General features: G+C 43.0%; 1 protein-coding gene across 5 annotated transcripts in view; it reads right to left on the reverse strand.

Moving 5' to 3' along the window:
* MARCHF8 (membrane associated ring-CH-type finger 8) overlaps positions 1-21,738 on the reverse strand; it is a 111,105-nt gene that overhangs the window by 7,812 nt on the left and 81,555 nt on the right. For 4 of the 5 annotated variants that reach the window (XR_009497945.1, XM_059899771.1, XM_059899773.1 and 1 more), the window contains 3 exons: positions 15,324-15,374; positions 1,118-1,200; positions 41-886 (listed from right to left, as the gene is read on the reverse strand). Coding sequence is in view for 4 of the 5 variants with exons in the window: in XM_059899771.1 (XP_059755754.1) it covers positions 41-886; positions 1,118-1,200; positions 15,324-15,374 (980 nt within the window). In the remaining variant the exon portion in view is untranslated. The remainder of the gene's footprint in view (positions 1-40; positions 887-1,117; positions 1,201-15,323; positions 15,375-21,738) is intronic. The other variant, XM_059899775.1, reaches the window with a different exon arrangement.

The following is a 21,738-nucleotide window of genomic DNA, read 5'->3' on the forward strand; positions in this document are numbered from 1 at the left end:
GAGCAGAGAGGGTCAGAATGGTGGTTCTTGGCAAACCAACCTGCAGGCATCCCCTGATGTGGACACGGGAGAGATGGGGGGGCCCTTTTCAGAGAGAGGGGAAGGACCATCCAGGTCACTGTCCTTTTCCGCCGAGCAGATGGGCGCCCGCAGGACCCTGCTCTTCGGTTTTGCGGATGTGCTGTCCTCAAAGACGTCATCATCTCCCGTTTCGTCGGAGCAGAAGCCCGCGCTCCCGGCCGGCCCGCTGGAGGACTTGGCGGGGTGCGGGCCGGCAGCGCAGCTCTCCAGCTCGTGGAACCAGTGCAGGCTGCTGGTGCTCAAGCTGTGTGACAGCGAGAACAGGTACCGGAGCAGCCGCCGGCTTCTGGACACGGCCTCGCCATCTGCCTTCTCGTCCAGAAGCAGGACGTGCATGCCCCCCTTGCCGGCTCCCGCCTCTGAGGCCGCTGAACGATTGGCGGAAAGGGATGAAACACAAGAATGTTTGGAACTGCCAAGAGGTTTGCGATTCAGTGTTCTTTTTTCTTTCTGGTGGAACCTGTTAATACTGAGACACGGGTCTTGAGGGAGTATCAGTTTCCCTTCAGAGCAAGTTCTCTCCGCATAGTCAAAACTTTCCAAAGCATCCTGGGCCTTCTCACCCACATCATTCAGGGATTTTGAGAACTTTAGTGTTCTTCTGGCTTTGGTATTCTTAGCAGGCTTCAAGGCCTGGACCCACTCTGAGCCATGGGAATTTCTCTTTGATGCCTGCACTGTGTCTTGACAGACAACTGTCACAGTGAGCCCTTGTGTCAGAGAACTCTGGCAGGGAGGAGCTTTCAAGACAACAGCAGACTGCACGGGACTGTGGTGACAACACTCAGAAAACACTGCACTGGAACTGCACGCAGAAAACAGTGGAATAAAAGCACAGAAAGTAAAAACAATTTTAAAAGAGAATAGACATCAAAGTGAAGAAATGAGACTTGCGTGGTACCTGGTGAGCAAACAGCACGTAAAACCAGGTTGACTGTTTAGAGCAGAGGCATATGGAGAATCAAGAACCTGCAGACATGAACGCTCATTCCTGAGATGCACATGAACCACCGTAGCGTGTGAAGCAGAGCATTACCTGCAGATGTCCTGATTGGAGGGCGTGACAGAAGTGCGAGAGAAGGCGGACACTGGAGCGGATGCCACTGAAGAGCCCCCAGCCTGCAACAACACACCTCCAGTCAGTTTTCAGGAAAAGCCAGGGGACTGCAAACACCACTTCCTTGTGAATGGCAATGGGTGTGCCGTTGCCCATCGCTCAGTGAATAGCACGTATTAGGTCCCTACGAGCCAAGGTAAGAACAAACCAAGCAGCACTCTTCTTTTCTCAGATGAAGGTAAAAGTGTAGCCAAGAAATATTTGAGACTCTGGAACAGCACCATCAACCTCCTCTATATTCAGTGGTCATTTATCTTCTAAGCATCCAAACTTAATTAGTTCATACATAAGTCAAGAAACCAAGTACCGTAAGGTACACGCAAATGCAAAAGAAACATGAAGCACCTTCCCTGCCAGCCTTGCTTCTCCCACCCAGCACTCTTTAACCTGGTACCTGGGATCATCCTCGTCGAGGTTGGCAGAATGTGAGAGCCACTCCTCCCTCAACCCCTGGCAGTTGGTCCACGAACCCTCACTACCCTGCCAGCGCTCTTTATACAAAGGGGAGACTACCTGAGCACAGGGCCACCAACCCAGAGCTCAACCCCGGGCCCAGGAGGGGGCTGAGCACAGAATGCTCCCAAGTCCTAATCTTGGGATTGTGTATTGAGAAAATTATCAAGAACATGTAAATGTGGAAGAAAGTATAGCAAGAGGTCATGAGATAGAGCAGGGGCTCTGAGGGGTCGTGAACAAGCCAAAATTAGAGAGAAGTCTGGGAGGGTGAGAAAGTACCACGGTGGGAAGAGAAGTGGAGGAGAGAAATAGGATCAGGGAGCACAGCTGGGCTGAGGATGCACGACCACCACTAGAGGGTCCCCCAGCCTCCCACTCCAGCCTCTGTGGGGCCCTTGCCAGGCCTCATCAAGACTGACTCCTGAGATTCCACGGCCCTCACAGCACCCTGTGTGTTCTTCCCCGCTTAGGACAGTTATCCTGAGGGACAACTCAAGGGCCACGGGAAGACAGTACTGTGAGTCTGTCATCAAGAGCAAGCTGACCTCTCCTCCCTACCCTCCCCAGGCCCACTCCAGTGGCCCTCAGCCCTGCTTCTTGATTCTGGAGAGCCCATCTGGCCACTATTCCCCGGCTGGGGCCTAGCGCCCACTCTTGCTCAGTGCCAACCCCAGGATGTACTCTCATCCTGGCACTCCAGCTGTGGGACCACGGACTTGCATCAGCCACCAGGACAGCTCTCCCCACCTTGCCTCTCCAGCGAATACATCAGCCTGGGAAGAGCCAGACAGAACTGGCACTCTGACTGAGGTGTCCACTGGACGGCTACTCCTGCTCCCCAGCACGGGGATGATACATCATTTTAAACCCAGCTCAACCTAAAGCAACTTGATCCAAGAAGTTACATGGTATCATGCTACATGTATATGCTAAAATTATGCAGCATTACTCAATGAGCACATCTTCTGAGTCACCAAAGAATCCACATTTACTTTCTAAGTGAATGTGCATGTGAACGTTGGGTATATTCTCCATAAAAGCATTGCTGGTCAAAGTTCTTAAGAATCTAAAGTTTATTTGGAGCCACGAAAATGACATCCCTCCAATAACCTTGCACTACTTGGTCATGATTCCTTCTAAAACAAATTGTGTGTGTGTTGGGGGGCGGCGGTCTCAATATTATGCTGCTACGTTCCCACTGCACGAGCTACCCACCCTCCTCTGCTTTCTCCTGTGCCCTCCTCCAGGGCGGCCATCACGGGCTCCTCTGTCTATTCTCCTGAGATGAGCACACAGGGCCTTTACTGTTAGTCGCTGCACAGAGGCAGGCTGAGGAGAGCCACACTAATGTCCCCAGCTCCTACAGTCAGCCTGGTCTCTGATGTTCAGCCCTAGCCCCACTCTGAGATGGGGAGCCTTCTTGAACTTCTTGCTCCCTTCTTTAACTTGTGAGGGTGACCAGCAGTTCTGTTCAGCATCCATAGGCAAGGCCACAAGCTGGTCATGGTGTAGAAAAGTGAGCGTCGTCACCATGCCTCCCCAAGTAGACCTGGGAGGAAGGGAGGACGGGAATGTAGGTTCACGTCCTTGTCCCTCACTGCTAAGAGGTCAGCTCTCCTTCCTCTTGGTTGCTGGCTCAAGCTTAGTCGCTTGGACTGAGGTACAGAAGGAAGCGCCCTCCCCACGTGAGGAAGGGAAAAGTATACTGCTCACCAAGAAGACGGGGGCAATACCTAGTTACCTCCCTCCTTGTTACATTCTAAGGACAGGAGCCTCTTGAAACCACACGTACTTTCCTGTATTCTGAAGGGAAGGCAAACCCTGTGAAAGGAAAATGGGGTCTTATCTGGAGAATGAGGCCCTCCCAGGATCAGTGTCTTTGAAAGGAGGCAGGTCTCAGATGGGAAGCTGAAACCAAGACAAAATGGCCTCTCACTCCTGTTCTGAACCTCAAGTAATTCATGTGAAAACGGGAAGTCCAGGGTGACGATCACATTATCACACATCCGTGATAGCAAGGCTCAGTGGTAGGAGGGAAGAGCCTCGGAGCAGAACAAAATCTGCATTGAGGAAGCAGCCGGACTATCCACACACTTGACATCTGCGATCCCTTCCCCATGAGGTTCCCAGCTCAGGTGTGTCACGGGGACTCACACAGAGTCGTGTCTGCACTTGCAGCAGACTGGCAGACCTGCGGGACGGCGGCAGCCCCGAGCCCCTGCTGTGTTTGGGAAACAGGAACAGCCTCGGCATCCTCTATCTGTGCTCCTGCCCTCACTTCATCCTCTCTGATCCCACAAAGAACATCACAAGACACTTTCAGCAGGTAATGTCCAAGCCTCGACAAGCCTCCCAATAACAGAGAAGAAGTCTCCCTTCTTCTTAGATCATGAGGTTACAAGGAAAATTTTAAAATCTACTTACTGTTGTTTTACATACATACAAACCAACAAATGCCTTATCCCGGCTCCTTCTCCTTAAGAGCGAGAAAATGAGCAAGATTCATGGGGCCATCACAGCCCCCGTAGAGGTCCCTTCTGTCACCAGCTAAAGAGGAGCACATGTTGAGAGTTCAGGACCAGTCCTCGCACAGAATGATCATCAAAGCACAGCGACAGCAACTTTAAAAAGCTTAACTTGTTGCTGGTATCAGGCCGAGTAAAATCTATCAACCTACCAAGGAGGATTTAAAAGACTGGCCTGATCAACAATGGCGACGACAAAATGAAGCCAAGAGCTTCAAACACAGTTCCAGGGTCCAACCAGGGAGGTCAAGGTAAGTCAAGGGGCTGGCAGTCCCCTCTCAGAGGCTCGGGCCAACAGCTCCCCAGCTCCTCCTGAGAGCAGGGGGCAGGGTGACATTCGGGAGGCCGTGCTGGCTCAAGGGAAAAGGAGACTCTCTGTGCCCCCCGCACAAAGCCGGAGAACACCCTCTCCCCTCCACGAGGATCAGACCACACAGGACTCCAGTTACTGATAAAAGGTGTAAATGTTCATAACGAGAAAATTCATATGTGTTGAGAAAACATAAGCCCTCTGTTCCTGAAGTTCTTTGTTGGTTCTCAAACAAGAGACTTTCCGGTCATGAAAAAGAATGTAAAGCAATCTCACTACAAAAAAATTTTCGTAAAAATCCCCTTTTTAAGATGTTGTAATCAATTACGCCAAAACAAACCTCTGGATTCTGTCTAGGCCTAAATCCCAGTTGCTTTTATTTCTTAGGAATGAAAAGTTTGTTTTGCTGTCCTCAAGTCACTTAATGGTTGCCTTTCCTATCAACCCACTGTTTTAAATGATTTTATCAAGACTGCCAAAAACATAAGGAATAGAAAACTTTCCATATATCCCTGGTAGAAGCTGGCATGCTCCCACCTCTGTTTCCCTTCAAGAGAACTTACTGCCATTGGGAGGCCTGTCATAACAGACTCACCATGTAGAGTTCTCAGTCAGTCCGTGGCAGGAACTTACCAATTTGACACTGGAGGGGACCTTCCTCCCTGCAGGACACCAGCTGTACCTTCCGTAACCCTACCCTTCCCCGCTTGCTTTTTGCTTCACTTCCTTCCCTTGCTCCTTCCACTACGTTACTTTCCAACCTCCCTCTCAGCCACTTCCCCCTCCTCCTCTATTGCAAAACCCCACTGGGCCCTTTTTCATTTACCAGCAAAGCTACATTTAGAACATTTTGCTCCCTAACAACAGTGAATCAGCCCATCTGATCTTCATCAACAGGTATGGGGCCACAAGAAATGGTCTGGTTGGGCTTGTTTGCTTTTAAGCCAGAAGGAACTTGAGGAAGGACTAGAGAAGGAGGGCAAGATGCAAAGAGGGCTCGTGTTTACAACGGACCTCAAATTAGATTTATCAAATCAATGACTTAATCAAAAAATGGGAAAGGAAATACAGATGGCTCTAAAACATCAGAAGATGCTTGACCTCTCTCACAACAAGGAACACAAATTAAAGCTCCAATGAGAAATACCATCATCATCAACAACAAAAAGAGTTTTAAAAAAATCAAATACCCATGTTGGCAAAAGTATGGGGTAACAAGCATGCTTACACATTGCTGGTGGGAAAGCAACCTGGTAAACCTCCCTCCTAAGATGGCAATTTCGCTGAGAATTACAAATGCACGTGCACTTTGTCCCAGCAACTCTCCTTTTAGGAATTCATCCTCACACATATGCAGGAAGAGGTTTGTACAAAACTGTTTGTGGGAGCAAACGGGTGGCATAACCTCATTGCCCGTGGGCTCGTATCTGACTGAGTTAATACTGGTACAATGATAGAAAGGAAGGTGGGCAATCATTAAAAGAAGGGAAAGCTCATTATGTGCAGTAAGGGGTATATGGAGGGAGCAGGCAGAGACGAGAGCCACACCACGCATGCTGGCACGTGCAGACTATCTGTCAATGGCTCTCAATAGTGGTTTCCTGTGAAACACGGAAGGAGAGCAGGGACCCCGGGCAGGAGGGACACCGACTTTTCATGAAGACCCTTTCCAACCTTATACCACTTAACCATGAACAGGTATTTCCTAAACACAAATTTATTTTTAAAGTAACATGTGACTGAAAGTCTAAGAAGTACAATAAAACTGCACAACCAACTGTAATGATTTTCCAATTCTGGAAAAACTGGTAAAGAAATTGATTTCATGGGTCATGACCTACATTTTTAACAATGAAATAAAATAGATGTCAAAGTGCATCTGACATGATGATTAAGTCTTTGGGGGAATTTTTTCTTTCAGTTGTGTGTGTCAATGAACTGAGTTTCAATGTAAAAACTATTTCTTACAAAGGATCACGGTCAACATAATTTGAAAGTCATTGCACTACTGTATTTCTACCAAAAAAACATACCAAACAAACAAAAGTATCAAAATAAGTAAAAGAAAAAGAAGATGGCTAAATCAAGAAAGCATGTTAGGGACTTCCCTGGTGGTCCAGTGGTTAAGACTTCTCCTCCAATGCAGGGGTTGAGGGTTCGATCCCTGGTCAGGGAGCTAAGATTCCACATGCCTCGCCGCCAAAAAAAAAAAAAAAACCAAAACATAAAACAGAAGCAATATTGTAACAAATTCAATAAAGACTTTAAAAATAGTCCACATCAAAAAAAAATCTTAAAAAAAAAAAGAAAGCATGTTACATTGTCAGCACAGAGATTTTGAAAGTGAAGGGCTCTGACAGCTATCAAGAGAGAGGTTTTTCCTCTACAAAGATGGCATTTGCCACTTGTATTAGATTTTTATTACTATGTTAACAAATTACCACAAACTTAGTGGCTCAAAACCACAAATGTATCATGCGACAGACAGAGTGATAGGACCCTCTGCTCAGGGTCTCCCTTCTTTGTGGAGGCTCTGGGGAAGAATGCACTTCCACATTCATTCAGGTTGCTGGCAGAAGGCAGTTCCTAGCAGGTTTAGGACTGAGGACCTGTTTACTTGCTGGTTGTCAGCCAGGGGCTGCCTGCATTCCCCATCCATCCCTCCCCATCTTCAAGCCCACTCTTGCTTCCAATCTCTGCCACCAGCCAGAGAAAGCTCTCTGCCTTTATGAGCTCATGTGATTCCATTAATACAATGATCTCGTCAGCAATGTCTCATCATAGTGACAGGCTCTGGGCATCAGGGTGGGACACCTTTGGGGGGCCATTTAGAAATTCTGCTTACCAGACCACCTTACCTTTACTTTCTGCTCAGGAGGTTACTAAATGCTACCGCGCTCCTGCCCCCAAACCAAGAGAGAGTGACTGGGTCCTTACTGCTGCTCAGCAGGCCTGACTTCATATAATAAAGCCAAATAGAGTCTCACTTGGTGTTTAGACACTGCAATGTACAGACTGAGACTGCGTTTCAGCAAACCTTCTGCTTAGCGCAGAATTTCCTCTGTGAAAAGAAATGCTTCATTAAGAGAGATTCTGATTTCTAAAAATAAACACCCAGTTGTATTCAACTTCCAAAATGACCTACAATTAAAGAGGAGAGGCCAGTTCTGTGGCTGCTCTGATACACACATGTTGACTCCTGATGAAGGGCTGGGCCAAGAACGAGCTTTCACAATAGCAAGTAATTGAAACTGACCGCTAAAAAAGTCAATATAAAATACGTACAACACAGAATTCATGGAGGAGAGTGTACAATAAAAACCACTGAATTCTAAAATGATTTCCATTATAAAGGACTCTCAGCTTTGTCTAGCGAGTAGCACCAACACTGAATTCTTTTCTTCGGTGCCCTTTTAGAGAGAGTTGGAATTACGTGAATAATAATATGTCCCCAGCATAATGAGGGGCATATGTCATAGCACTGCTACAGGGAAGACAACAGCTGAAGGGACTTTCTCATGGCTCATCTTACAAAGCAGGTCTTTAAGCTACTGTTGGGAATCTTGCAAACATAACTTGTTTTCAATAAATTACATTGAAGACAATGATTTCTGAGCAAAGATGGCTTCACATTCCCAGAAACTATAAGTGTAACCATATAAAGGCCCCCAAACCACCAGAAATACCATGGTGAAAGGGCTGGGTTTCTGAGTTATTTAGTACTCAAAAGGACCCTTTACTACTACAGACTTCCTTTAAATATTTAACTTTTTTTAAATAAATTTTTTAAAATAAATTTATTTATTTTATTTATTTATTTTTTGGTTGCATTGGGTCTTCGTTGCTGCGTGCGGGCTTTCTCTACTTGCGGTGAGCGGGGGCTACTCTTCATTGCGATGTGCAGGCTTCTCATTGCGGTGGCTTCTCTTGTTGAGAAGCACGGGCTCTAGGTGCACAGGCTCAGTAGTTGAGGCGCACAGGCTTAGCTGCTCCGCGGCATGTGGGATCTTCAAGGACCAGGGCTCGAACCCGTGTCCTCTGCATTGGCAGACAGATTCTTAACTACTGCGCCACCAGGGAAGTCCCTAAATATTTAACTTTTCAAATATAACTGAAATGCATTTTTATTTCCAATCATTCTTTGAGAAAATTCTGAGGTGGTAGCAAAAGCACTGGCTTTTGACTCCAAAGTCCTCAGTCTGTGTGTGTTCCGGGGTCACTCCACTAAGCACACCACCTCCCAAGGGCACACCACTTGGAGCAGGAATTTAATCATTTAAAAATCAGGTCAATAATCCACAGGGCTGCTATGAGGATCAAATAAAATCAGAGAGGCAGAAATGTGACACACACCATTCTTGGAACGTCTCCACTGCGAAGAAGGCTTCCAGGTGGACTACTACTGCTTGATGGTCTGCAGAGTAAACCTGCAGGTACATTTGTGATGAAATGCCCCCATTCCAACAGAGGCAACCGCTGCCCACTCACTGGCATGAGAAAAGTTTCTGCCCAGGCTACTCACCTGGCAGGTGAACCTTTGGCCTGGGAGAATGCGACTGACAAGGAACATGGGAGACGAGAAAGATGACCCCCAACTTAATGTTAAGGCTCTTCCTCTAAAGCCAAATGTGTTAGGTGACAAATGAAATCAGTAATCTCTTTAAGCACACGCCCTCCCCGACCCACAATCTAAAAGAATATTCAGAGACCTGCTCGAAACCCCTTTGCTGGCCCCAACGCCCCAAGCCCAGCCTCCCTCTCTGCTCTGCGACTCGGCGTTGGTCACCAAGCACTCCACACCCTCTTGCTCCTCCTGGGGATGCTCCCACACCCCACCCAACACAACTGGCCCTTCCTCAGGTTTCTCCTCAAAAAGGGCTTTTCACCCCTATTATTCATTGTCCTTGTACCCTGGTTCATTTCTTTCCTGGCACTTGTCAAGGTTTATAAAAAGATGTTACTGGAACAATATGTTCACCAAGAAGCTGCTACTGTTCAGCCTTGCACAGTGCCTAGCACACAGGAGGTGTTCAATGAACACTTGTTGAATAAATAAAACAAGGACACTCTGGAGTAACTGTGTCTCTTTTAATATGTCTAAAACAGAGGTTCTCAAACTTGTTGGTCTCAGGACCCCTTAACACGCTAAAAAAACGAAGGAGGCCCCCAAAGAGCCTCATTCTTATGTTTATGTGGGTTACATCAACCATATATTAGAAATTTTTAAAACACAAGACCACCAGCACACATTCCATTAGTGTCAGAGAGAAGATGCCATCTTGCATGCCACTCAGTCTCTGGAAATTCCACTGTACACCTGTGAGAGAATGAGAGTAATAAAAGCAAATAATGTCTTCGTATTATTATGAAACCGATTTTAACCTTCTCCCTCTCCCTGCCAGGAGATCCAGAAGCAAACTGAAAACTGCTGGTCTAGAGTTTCAGTCAAAAATTAAACTGTAACCAGTCAGAAGGTTAAAAAAAAAAAAAAAGAAAATATGGTCAGTCAATCTTTATAAAAGGGGAGCCAAATAGCAAGACACTGACCATGGAGCTCCATCAGAACCCAAAGTGAAGCTACGTGGTGTTCATGACACACGTGAAGCAGGCTGTTACCACTTGATGCCATTCAACTCCACCAATTCATTCTCCTTGTTTCTACTGCATGAAAATAAGTATCTTGTCTTTGGGATAGTTGTTTTCTTCAGTATAAATTAAGAAAGGCACATTTGCCTTATACTTAACCCATAGGTCTGAGTAACCTAAGTCTGTCACTGGTTAACTCTGTATTCAGAAACAGAGAGAAGCAGGCCTTGGTCTTGACAATCACACCAAGGTGTGTGGCCAGCAAGCCACCATCCTAAGGCTGTATTTACATCTGACATGTGACATTCTGCTGTATCTCATTCCTACCTAATGGCAACATTAACTAGAAAATATTCAAGAGCTCTAGGAGAGTCAATGCTCAAATTCATTGAGATTTGCTTGCCAAACAACAGAACAGCAATAATTTTAAGTGCTCATTAAACATGTCCAATCTGACTTCTACCCAGGAATACTTGATTAACCAGAGGCAGGCACATAATGTTCATGGTATCCGAATAAAATTATGCAGAGCTCTAAAATATTCTGCCAGGTACCAGTCTTCAGCAACTGCTGGAGCTTAGTGAACTTGCTTGGCTGCAGGGAGGAGGGCACCCATGCTCCAGGCTTCATGATGGATGTCCAGCTTGCCACTGCCATCACCCTGTAGGAAGCGCTGCCAATCATGAACTTGTTCAAGAAATTGTGTCACCTGGACCAAATCCAATTCCCCGGGTTGAATAAGAATGCTTCCCTCAGGGTAAACTAACGCCATGTCTGTGTGCTGCCCTTTCCCGCACATAAGCCTCCCTTGAGAGGTATCAGCAGAGGCTCAAGAAAGCCCACCCCCTCAGTGAACCTGGCCTAGGCCAATTCCTTGTATCTTAAAAAATTCCATTTGGACAGAGTGAGTTCAAGCCGCCTCGGGGAATTCTAACCTTCCTCTAAAGGGTTTTAGGTCAAAGCACAGTGGTCCTCACTGGAATGGTCCCAACCAACACAGCCCCAGGGTTTACAGGTACCTTGCAACTGGGTGGCCATGAGAGCCATCACTCCCAGTGACCAAGGCTGCAAATACCTGCCTTTCATCTTTACCTAAAGAACTGGATTTCCCAAGAAGGTGACAAACCAGTTTTCTACTACAGTTTAACCCCATTCTGGCCAGCTCCTTTTTACCTTTTATGTCCTGCTTTAAGTATCCCCTCCTCAGCCATACCTTCCCGAAGCAGCCCTTTTAACTTCAGTTCCTCATAATTCTGTACCTTAGCCCCTTTTTTTTCACCTTCATAATAATTCTGTCTGCAGGTATTTTATGGCACTCTGCGTATTCCTCTCTTCTCTGTTTAGTTCAGCATTCAAAGCATAACGTCTTGCACACAGTTAAGTGTTGGACAAAATCTGAACTCACGCAATACTCCTAAACGCTGCACTGGGCCTCCTTGTATACGTTACAGCTGAGGATACTTTATGCCGAGTGATGAGACAGCTTGCAGGTGGTGGGCAGTGGTGGTACAACACCCCTGGACAGGGAGTCACGTCATCTCACCCTAACATGGCAGGCCTTCCAGGAGCAGCCTCCGTGATCACCCAAGTCCCCCGAAGGCTGTGTCAGTATCTCGCTGCATTCCCCCCACCAGCCTGTGCTCCAGGTCACCCTGGGAGTGAAGGCCACCTGTCAGCCAGAGGCTGAACATCTCTCCTACAGCAGAGACCCTACCTCTACCCCTTCCCCTCTCTGCACCACACAGCCTCCCAAATCCCCTTGTCTGTCAGAGCTCTAGTTCACAAAGGGCAGAATCAGGACCAGTGGTGGGTGATAGAATAAGAGTTTAGGCGACACATCGAAAGAACATTTTGTACTAGTTTTTTAACAGAAGCATAATGCAGACTGCAGGTGACTGACTAATGTGAGCACAAACTAGCCTGAAATCCAGCTAGAGGCTGAGTTGGCAGGAAAAGTCTCTTGACAAGACAGCAGAGATCTCAGGTAGCATAAAACATGTCCATGGTCTGACCTTTCTTTGTATCTTCCATCTCAAGGGTATGAAGCATCTGCTTAAGTATGTTTGCTACACTGAAGATAAGAGTTTTACATATCTTGGCCTAAAAGTAGCCTCAAACAACAGGCTCATTTTATAAATACAAGAAAGAACTGCATTCTCAAAAACAAGTTACCTTGCACAGCAGTCCTGCCCTCTGTTCTACAGCCCCATTTAACTGGTTCATGCCTAACATACTTAAGGAGGCTTACATTTTACAACAAAATTTCATGCTGAGAGGATCACTGGGAAGTGAGTGGTGTGAGCACACAAGACTCCCCACTCCTGAGGTTTTCTTTTGATCCCAGTTAAGTGTGCAGGAACTCCTGCTGTGGAAATGCAAGAGACCCAAATCTTCTTTCTGCTCTGTGGCAGAAAGCTTGGAGGCTTTCACAGTACCCCTGTTTCTAAGAGTGTGAAAGTGTGGAGCTAAAACTTCTTTTTCAGAAAATTCCAACCCTGCCTACAGGAAAGCTCCATGTCAGCAGCCTTGTTTGTTTTGCTCATCATTTTATGCCAGCACCTAGAGCTCAGTGCCTGGCACAGAGAACACACAATAAAAATGTGTGCAAGAAGGAAAAAAGGAAAAAAGGAAAAAAGCCAGAGTTTTGATTAGATTTCTTAATTTTCACCCCCAGGTGATGTTTATCTTAAAGCATATACAGGCATACTTCGGAGATATTGTGAGTTCAGTTCCAGAGCATTGCAATAAAGCAAGTATTGCAATAAAGCCAGTCACACAAATTTTCTGGTTTCCCAGTGCACATAAAAGTTACGTTTACACTATACTGTACTCTATTAACTTTGAAGCAACATTATAACTAAAAGAAAAAAAGTACATACCTTAATTTAAAAATACTGTTAAAAAATGCTGATCATCATCTGAGCCTTCAGCAAGTCATAGTAGTACCATCAAAGATCACCGATCACAGATCACCATAACAAATATAATAATACTAATGAAAAAGTTTGAAATATTTAGTGAATTACCCAAACATGACACAGAGACAAGAAGTGAGCAAATGCTGTTGGAAAAATGGTGCCGATAGACTTGCTCAATGCAAGGTTGCCACAAACCTTCAGTTTGTAAAAAGCACAATATTTGAAAAGTGCAATAAAGTGAAATGCAATAAAACGAAGTCTGCCTATGGTTCTGTCTTTGATCAGTAATGACATAATAATAGCTACCATCGGGGACTATCCTGACCCAATCAACCTAAGATCACCAGGGTTCAACCAAGTTTGACAAGAGTCAGTTTACTGACTCACTGCAATGAGGAAGCTGTCCCATGGCTCCTTGCAAACATTATCCCTAAGTCTCACAGCGAGCCTGAAGGTTGTATAATTACCCTAATTTTACTCATCAAGAAATTAAAGTTCAGAGGAGTATCCTTCCCCAAAGTCACAGGGCTAGAAACCCTTGTCCACCTAACCCTCTTAACACCCTCACAGAGCGACTCAGAAGGCCCATGCCCCAGGCCTGTGACAAGCCCATCAAACGTTCCTCTAGACATTGTAAGCCATGAGTTTACAAACTTTTTTAACTATAGGAGGAAACTTTCCTTCAAACAAAATCTTCCTAAAACCATAAACAAACAAGAAACATATATTTGAGGCACAGGATAATAACATCCTTCAGAACTGCTCTTAGCCATTGGAGCAAGGCAATGAGTGCTACTGTGTGCTTTTAAAATGTTTAATTCAACTTAACCAGACAGGCCATTTAGATCTATGCCTTCTTACTTTTCTCTATGCTTATATGTTGGACAGCTCCTTCAAAAAGTGGCAGGGCAAAACTGGCCATTTTACTCAGACAGTAATGATCTACCACTACACAGTTCTATAGCTCCAGCATTCCTGGTTGAAGGAACAGCAAAAGAAAAGAAAAGAAAAGGAGGTTGGAACAGCAGAGAGTATTTGGTGAAAGGTATTTACATGAGGTGGCTGAAGCTACCCCCACACTGGTCTGGGGGAAGGTCAGGCCAGCAATGAACCAAGAAGCACTCTGTAAATGGCCATTAGGCACACTAAGCACTGTGGACTTTTCTTTTCATGCAAAATTCACTGGCAGAATGACATGATTAGATCACAAGTATGCCTAAGAACAGATTGATTAATGTCTTAAAGGATTTTCTACATTCTACTTTTAAGTCAAAAGTATACTATAGAATGATATGAATAAAAAACATTTGGCATACAATGTCACTGTTTATTTTAGAGAAATTAAGAGGCCTGAGACAGCAGGATAGGTTTTGCCACAATATTCAGATCTTCCTGTCAGGATCTGACACAGGCATGGAGAGAAAATCCATCTTTGCAAGGAACCTTCCTAGACACACCTGTATGGACAAGGGGTTGGCTAGAGCCCGTGTCTAGGCTGAGATGAGCAGTGCATGGGAGCAAGCTCACGGCATGGGAGACACCGTCTGCTGGCTCCGGGGTCACCCCTAGCATCTGATGTGCTCCTGGCAGGCTACTCAAGTGACCACCCCACAGGTGTATCAGGTGCTGCTGGCTGCCGATTTACCCCTCTGCCCTCCTTTTCCTAGCCACGTTCCAGCTGGCGGGGGTCTTGTGATCCAGTTCTGGCCAGTGAGATGTAAGCAGAAGTCAGGCAGCTGAGGGATGCTTCTGGGAAAGCTTTTGCCTTCCTGTTGAAAAGGGTCACTCTCAGCTGACAGACCACAGCCAGGGTGCCTGGAGGTCCAGCTCCCACCTTGAGATCAAACATGAGGATGACAATATGCCAAGGAAGGTGGCACAAAGACAGCGAAAGGAGCCTAGGTCCCCGGCAACATCTGTGAGCACTGCGTCAGCCCTGAACCATCCACCTCCAGACATCTTGTCATCAGAACAGAAATCTATAGTTATTTAAGTCAGTAGAGTTGGTTTTTTATTACCATCAGGCAAATGCATTCCTAATTGAGGTGACAGATTCTCTGGTGACTCTCTGAGATTTCTTTTACTTGAAAGTAAACGATTTCTACTGGAAGAAATGGGGTTTTCTCCTATTACTCACTCCCCCCAACACACACTCAGAATTGCCTCACTAGAAAAATATAACTGCTATATACCTCACGTGGTCCCAGAGTGGATTAAAGTAATGAACTGATAACTTTATGTCTTTAAAAGAGAAGAGTGTAAACACATGCCAGGTATAAGAATATAAAAACCCCAAGCTACAAAAATAACATATTTCAGTGGCACTCTACCTTAGAAATGTTACTTGAATGACTCATGGAATGTCCCAAAGTCTTCTCATGCTGCAAGAAAACCAAACAGGTGTTAAGTATCAAGCTTTGATTAAAATGGGCAAACTAGTAATTGAACATAACAATCCTACTAACAAATCATTCCCTCAACTAGAATTTGCTGTGCAGCTTTGCGGGCCAGCTATGAGATACTGGAGAATTTGGCAAAGATGAATAAAACAATAGTCCTTGCCCTAAAGGAATTTATTAATAAGGAAAGAACAGGAATTTGGAACTAACTCTAAAAATAAGACAGCAGTAATAAGTATCTTAAGAAGCATTCAAGTGTAGGTTCAGAAGCAAGAAGCTGCGTGTTCAGTTGTATACCATGTGGTCCATGCAATGAGGAGCTGCTATAAGATGTGGAAGGGGAAAGCAGGACAGATGACCCCACCCAGGCTGTCTGGCTGCAAAGTGTTGGGTACTCTGCAGGGATACTGCACAGCTCACACCTACTCCCTCAAGCCTGTTTGTCCTCCTGGATTAGAGAAATCTGAGAGTCCTGCTAGCCTCCTCCTTCTCACACTCCTCCACCTTCAAGTCACAAAGTCTTAAAAACAAATTCTTCCTCCCTAATGTCTCTCAATCTCAAATCCCATCTCCATTTCTACTGTCAATGCCTTCGTTTATGTTCTCTTCATTTCTTCTTGTAATTCTACCTGTTCTTTCTGCTTTTAAATTGACCTCCTTGATACACAATTGTTATAGACTGAATTGTTAACCCCCCACCCCCAATTTATTCCTTGAAGTCCTAACTCCCATTACTCACAATGTGACTATATTTGGAGGTGGGAGTCTTTAACATTGTAACTATGTTACAATGAGGCCATTAAGCTGGGCCCTAATCCAATATGAATGGTGTCCTTAGAAGAAGAGGAAATTAGGACACAAATATACACAGACAGAAGATGCAGGGAGAAGATGGCCATCTATCTACACATTAAGGAAAAGGGTCCACAGGAAAAACCAAACCTGCTGACACCTTGTTCTTGGACTTCTAGCCTCTAGAACTGTGAGAAAATAAATTCCTGTTGTTTAAACCACCCAGTCTGTGGTACTTCGTTATGGTAGCCCTAGCAAACGAATACAATAATATTCCACACTATAAACTTCTAAAAAAAGCAAATGTTCCAAATGTAAATCTGATTTTTTAAAATAATAAAGTAACCTTCCCTGAATCCACTCAGCCTTGCTCTAAATCAAATGAGTTAAATAAAAAACTATTACAAATGGAAGAGATGATCTTAACGTGTATTTTTTAAATTATCTATTCTCTTTTCAGTTCACATGCCATGCAATAACCATGGCGAAGATTAGAGAAGGTTGAGATGTAGGTAAAATCCTTTGATCAGAAGGAAGTACAAAGGAGCTGGTGGATCATTTAAAAACTCCTTTGAGGAAGAGCTGATTCCATTCCACCAAGGCTCTCCTTAAAGAAAGCTGGCCACCAAGAAAATTTTGACTTTCTCCTTCCCCTCAATCCACCAAATTACAGACTGCCTTGACTTCTGTACACTTTGCTCCTGAACACTTGATATGACTAAAATGATGATGAAGTGTTTCAAGATCTCCCAAGCAGCCTGCAGTCAGCACGTGTTTTGGCAATGTTGTCTTCTTTGTCTTTATAGCAATGTGTTTGTGTAATTTTGGGAATAATTTTATTAAATTCTCCCATACTTTATAAATCTGAGCAGGAATAGAGAAGTTCAAGTCTCTTAAATGTAATACAATACAGACAGTGCTATTAAGTGTTTAGTCTCACAGAATGTTTCTTGGTCTTAAGCTCGTCAATTAGATAGTTATAAAGGAAAAGAAAAAATTATATAAAGTGTGCTCAAGGTGTTGGCAATATATCACTAAAATCTACCTCTCTGGGAAATGAGTCCCTCTGTCCACAGAAAAGGTAAATTTACAATCATTCAAGTTTCATTCATGAGTCAAGAACGTACTAGGGACAAACATACAGCACTGCTGTAAATCCGACTTAAAGGCTCATCTGCTGGCGATTTACTACTAAATTTTAATTTAGTCTACTAAATTAAAACAAAGATACCATATGCTTTGGATTATTTGTACAGAAAACCAATTATAACCACTATCAAATTACCTGCTACCTTACAAGAAATGGCCAGTTTAACACCGTCTGGAAATCTACAGAAAAGTTCTGAGCAGCAATAATTCATGTCCTAGACCTTCTGACATTCATTATTCCGTAAAGAATCGTACTGAGGTAGGGAGAAGCCTAGCTGTTAAGCTAGGTAACATTATAAATCCAGACTGAGATCTAAAAGTTGCTCTTTACTTTATGAACTTGAGAAATAAATTTAATGATGTAAAGCCTTTATTCTGTCTTCCTTGTTAGAACAATTCAATATTTTACATGGTAAAATCAAACAGCCAGCCCCAGAAGATACAGATGTTTTAAAGCCTGAAAGCTGTCAATATTTGGCATTGCTTCTCCACTACTTGGTAGGAAATTAACAATTCAGTTTCAAAAGATCATATTTTTGGGTTTTTTTTTCCTTAAACACTGCTACAATTATTTGGACTTATTGAAAGGAAGCAAATCCCAGGACTCATTCAAGTCAGTTTCTCATTCATTCCATACTTATTTACTATGCAACTGCCATATACAAACAACTGTATCAGTCACAGAATACTGACAAAAATAAATCTAACTCCTAGGCCTGTGCCATTGTTAACATTACCACAGAAGTGCCTTGAAATAGTGTTTCAATGAGGAATGTACATCTAGGGAAAAGGTGACGAATGACATAAAAAAAGCACATACGTAAATTATATCAGGTAGAGTGGGTGACACCATTCTCTCCTACAGTCAGAATGTCAAGTTTCTGAATGAGAAGAAGGAAAGTTTGCCAAACATCAATGTTGAGAACTGGAACGAGGCATAACGAAGAGAAAAAGAGTTCCAGTCCAGTTCAAGCTGAAACTAAGCTTCAATGCCTAAGTGATAAAAACCCTGGCAAATTATCTTCACACAATCTCTAATACGTTCCGTCACTGCTCAGTGGGTCCCACCATCCTGTAACCCTGGGAGAGACGAGAGCCTCACTGCACCCTCCTTCCTCAGAGAGGGCACGGAGATGTCACACTGCTATACCACACACCTCCCTGTCTGGCTCTCATCTCCACATCTCTTTATGGACTCTTTTTGTCTACATTAAACAAGAAGCCTCCTCAGAACACAGCTCCATGCCCTCTTCTCACTTGTTGTCTCCCTTAGACCAGTTCTTCTGAAACTTTGTGCACTTGAATTACTTAGGGATCTTGCTAAAATGCAGATTGTTAGGTCTGAGGTAGGTTGAGATTCTGTGTTTCTAATAAGCTCCCAGGTGACTCCCATGCTGCTGGTCCCCAGGCCACACTTTAAGATGCAAGTCTGATTCTAAATCCCAGGCCAGAATAATCCATGAAGGCTGTGACTCATGTTTTATAAAGCAAATCATGACTACTGAAAAGGTAAATTTCTGTGTAAAAGATGGCAGTGAGCTCACAATTGAGTTAATACAAATAAGTCAGTCAGGGAACAGACTGATAAATAGACTGGAAAAAACTGAGTCAAGGTGTGAGAAAGGAAAGTTTTGTTAATGTAAGAAGTTACCAAATCACAAAGATAAAGAGAAGCTCTGTTGAAAAATATGGGACATTTCACAATTTAATCAGTCCTGTCAATGATTTTCCAAGTCCATATGTGACTCCAATAAAATGTACCCTGCAGGTAGAGCCAAGATGCAGAGCCTACTGAGACCAAACATGCCCTGTAACAAGCCAAGAATTAACAAGAAGACAATGAGGTGAGGTGTCTAAGCAAGTTTTGGGGACTCTGTATAAAGTAGTCAAACAAAAGAACTTCATGTGGGAGTTTCCCTGAAACTCTGAACATGAGCAGTCATTACACACACACACACACACACACACACACACACACACAACCCCAAACTTATGTGTAACAGACATGGGTAACTGTCTACCCAATATCTATCTCCACCAACAGAACTCCAACTTTATTCTGAGCAGCAACAGACCCAACCAAAAGTTCTCACTTTCTCACACTATTTTGCAATGAAGGGTAAATATGTAAGAAAGTTCTCTCTAAAGATATTACCCTTGAGGGTTTCTGGGAAGACATTTTCCTCTCCTGAAACTGCTATTCCTTTCTCCAGCATTCCTCCTGCCCTCAGCCACCCTGGAATATATATGCCATGCCAGGAGGTACAGCAGTACCTTTGGTCTCAGGACTCCTTCACAACATAAAAAATTACCAAGGACTCCAAAAACCTTTTGTTTATGTGGGTTATATCTATTGATATTTACCATATTAGAAATTAAAATGGACAATTTTAAAAATATGAATCTCTTAATTCATTTAGAATTAACAATAATAAACCAAATTAAAATAAATAACAATTCTATGAAAAACAACTATTTTTACAAACAAACAACTAAAGTGAGCGGAGTAGCATGTTTTTACATTTTTATGAATCTTGTTATTGTCTAATTAATAGAAGACAGCTGGATTCTCATATCTGCTTGTGCATTCAATCTCCTCTGATATGCTGTTTTGACTAAAGTAAATGAAGACTATTTGGCTTTATACAGTTACGTAGTTAGAAAAGGAATATGTATTTTAATAACCATGAAACAACTGTGGATATTATTCTTTGTACTACACAAAAACTCAACAGTTACCTGGCATTTAGACTCTGAAATGATATTAATGAACTTTTAATACTCTATTAAAATCAACTGCCCCATCTTTCTTTGAAACAATCTCTTAACCATGCATGATTTTATAACATCACACCTTGGCCATTTAGAGACTATTGGCTCACTGAATTATGCAAATCTCCAAGACTGACACATTTTATTATGCAATATCAAAAAACCCCACACTCATTAATATGACCATCAATTGCATCAGAAGAATCTTTAATTACTGAAAAGCTACTAAGCTCACAGTGGTGGATACAAGTTTTCTGAAATTCTAATTTTTGCTTACAAACCTCAAATTTGGCAACAAAAACTGTTGCTTGCTTCCCTTAAAGTGAAAGACTGGCTCATTCATTCAATTTAGAGAAAACGTTTGCCAAATATCCAAGTCAAGATAACTATAGTTTGACTGTCATTCTTTCAAGTAAAAATTATATTCCATTAAAAAAAAGTAACTAGTTCAGGCAGCAACTCAATCATACAAGTGCTTTGCTCTGCACTTTGGTATGCAGTAGAAATGATTTATACCAGAGATGCAAAGAAGGAATAACACATGACCTCTAATGAGAATAGTCAATTAAAACTGGTACATATGTTAGAATCAGCAGAAAAGGACATCAAAATACTATTATAACTGTTTTCCAAATGTTCAAAAAGTTAAAGAGATTTAAGATATAAAAAACAATCAAATCAAAACTTCCAAAGATAAGCAAACACTGAAAAAGCTATACAAAGATATATAGTCATTAACACCATAGATAAAACAAAAAGGAATTCTTAAAAAGCATTTGATAGCAGGAAAAAGAGAAGAAAGAGGGAGTGGTGTAAGAATACACAATTTCTCTCTATATCATTTTTTACAACTATTTATGAATGTACAGTTATAATATAGAAGTTTAGCTATATACACATACATGTATATGTATTTATGTGTGTGTGTGTGTGGTGTACAGTTTAAACACCCTAATTAAAAGGCAGAGATTTTCAGACTGAATAAAAAAGCAAGACATAACTACGTGCTGCCTACAAGAAAAACACTGTAAATATGTAAATACAAACAGGTTAAAAATAAAGGATGGGACACCAATAACAAGATGACACTAATAACAAGATGATAGAGGTGCTGAGATCTGATGGAGACTTTAAGCAGCCATTATAAATATACTCAAATGAGCAATCACAACACTCTTGAAATAAAATGGACTCAATAGCAGAGATGACAGAATAAAAGAATCAAGAACTTGATAGAAAAAGTATTCAATTTAATCAACAGAGAGGAAAAAAGATTTTTTAAAAAATATGAACAGATCTCAGGGATCTGTGAAGCAAAACAGTCTAACAGTCCTATCACTAGAATCCAAAAAGTAAAGAAGAATGAGTACAGTGATGAAAAATATTTGGAGAAATACTTGCTAAAATTTTCCCAAGTTTGGAGAAAGACATACACCTACAGATTAAAGAAGCTGAATGAACTCCAAAAACGATAAACTAAAAGAAATCCATGCCCATGATATCATAATCAAATTGCTCAATTTGGGAAATAAAGTACAAGAAAATCTCAAGTTTAATATTTTATTTTTCTGCAAGAGGGGAATATTAGAAAGTCCTAATATTTGCTTTCAACTAGACACCTTTGCCCTGATTT

The sequence above is a fragment of the Balaenoptera ricei genome, chromosome 16, assembly GCF_028023285.1.
Source record: "Balaenoptera ricei isolate mBalRic1 chromosome 16, mBalRic1.hap2, whole genome shotgun sequence".
NCBI classification, from domain to species: Eukaryota; Metazoa; Chordata; class Mammalia; order Artiodactyla; family Balaenopteridae; genus Balaenoptera; species Balaenoptera ricei.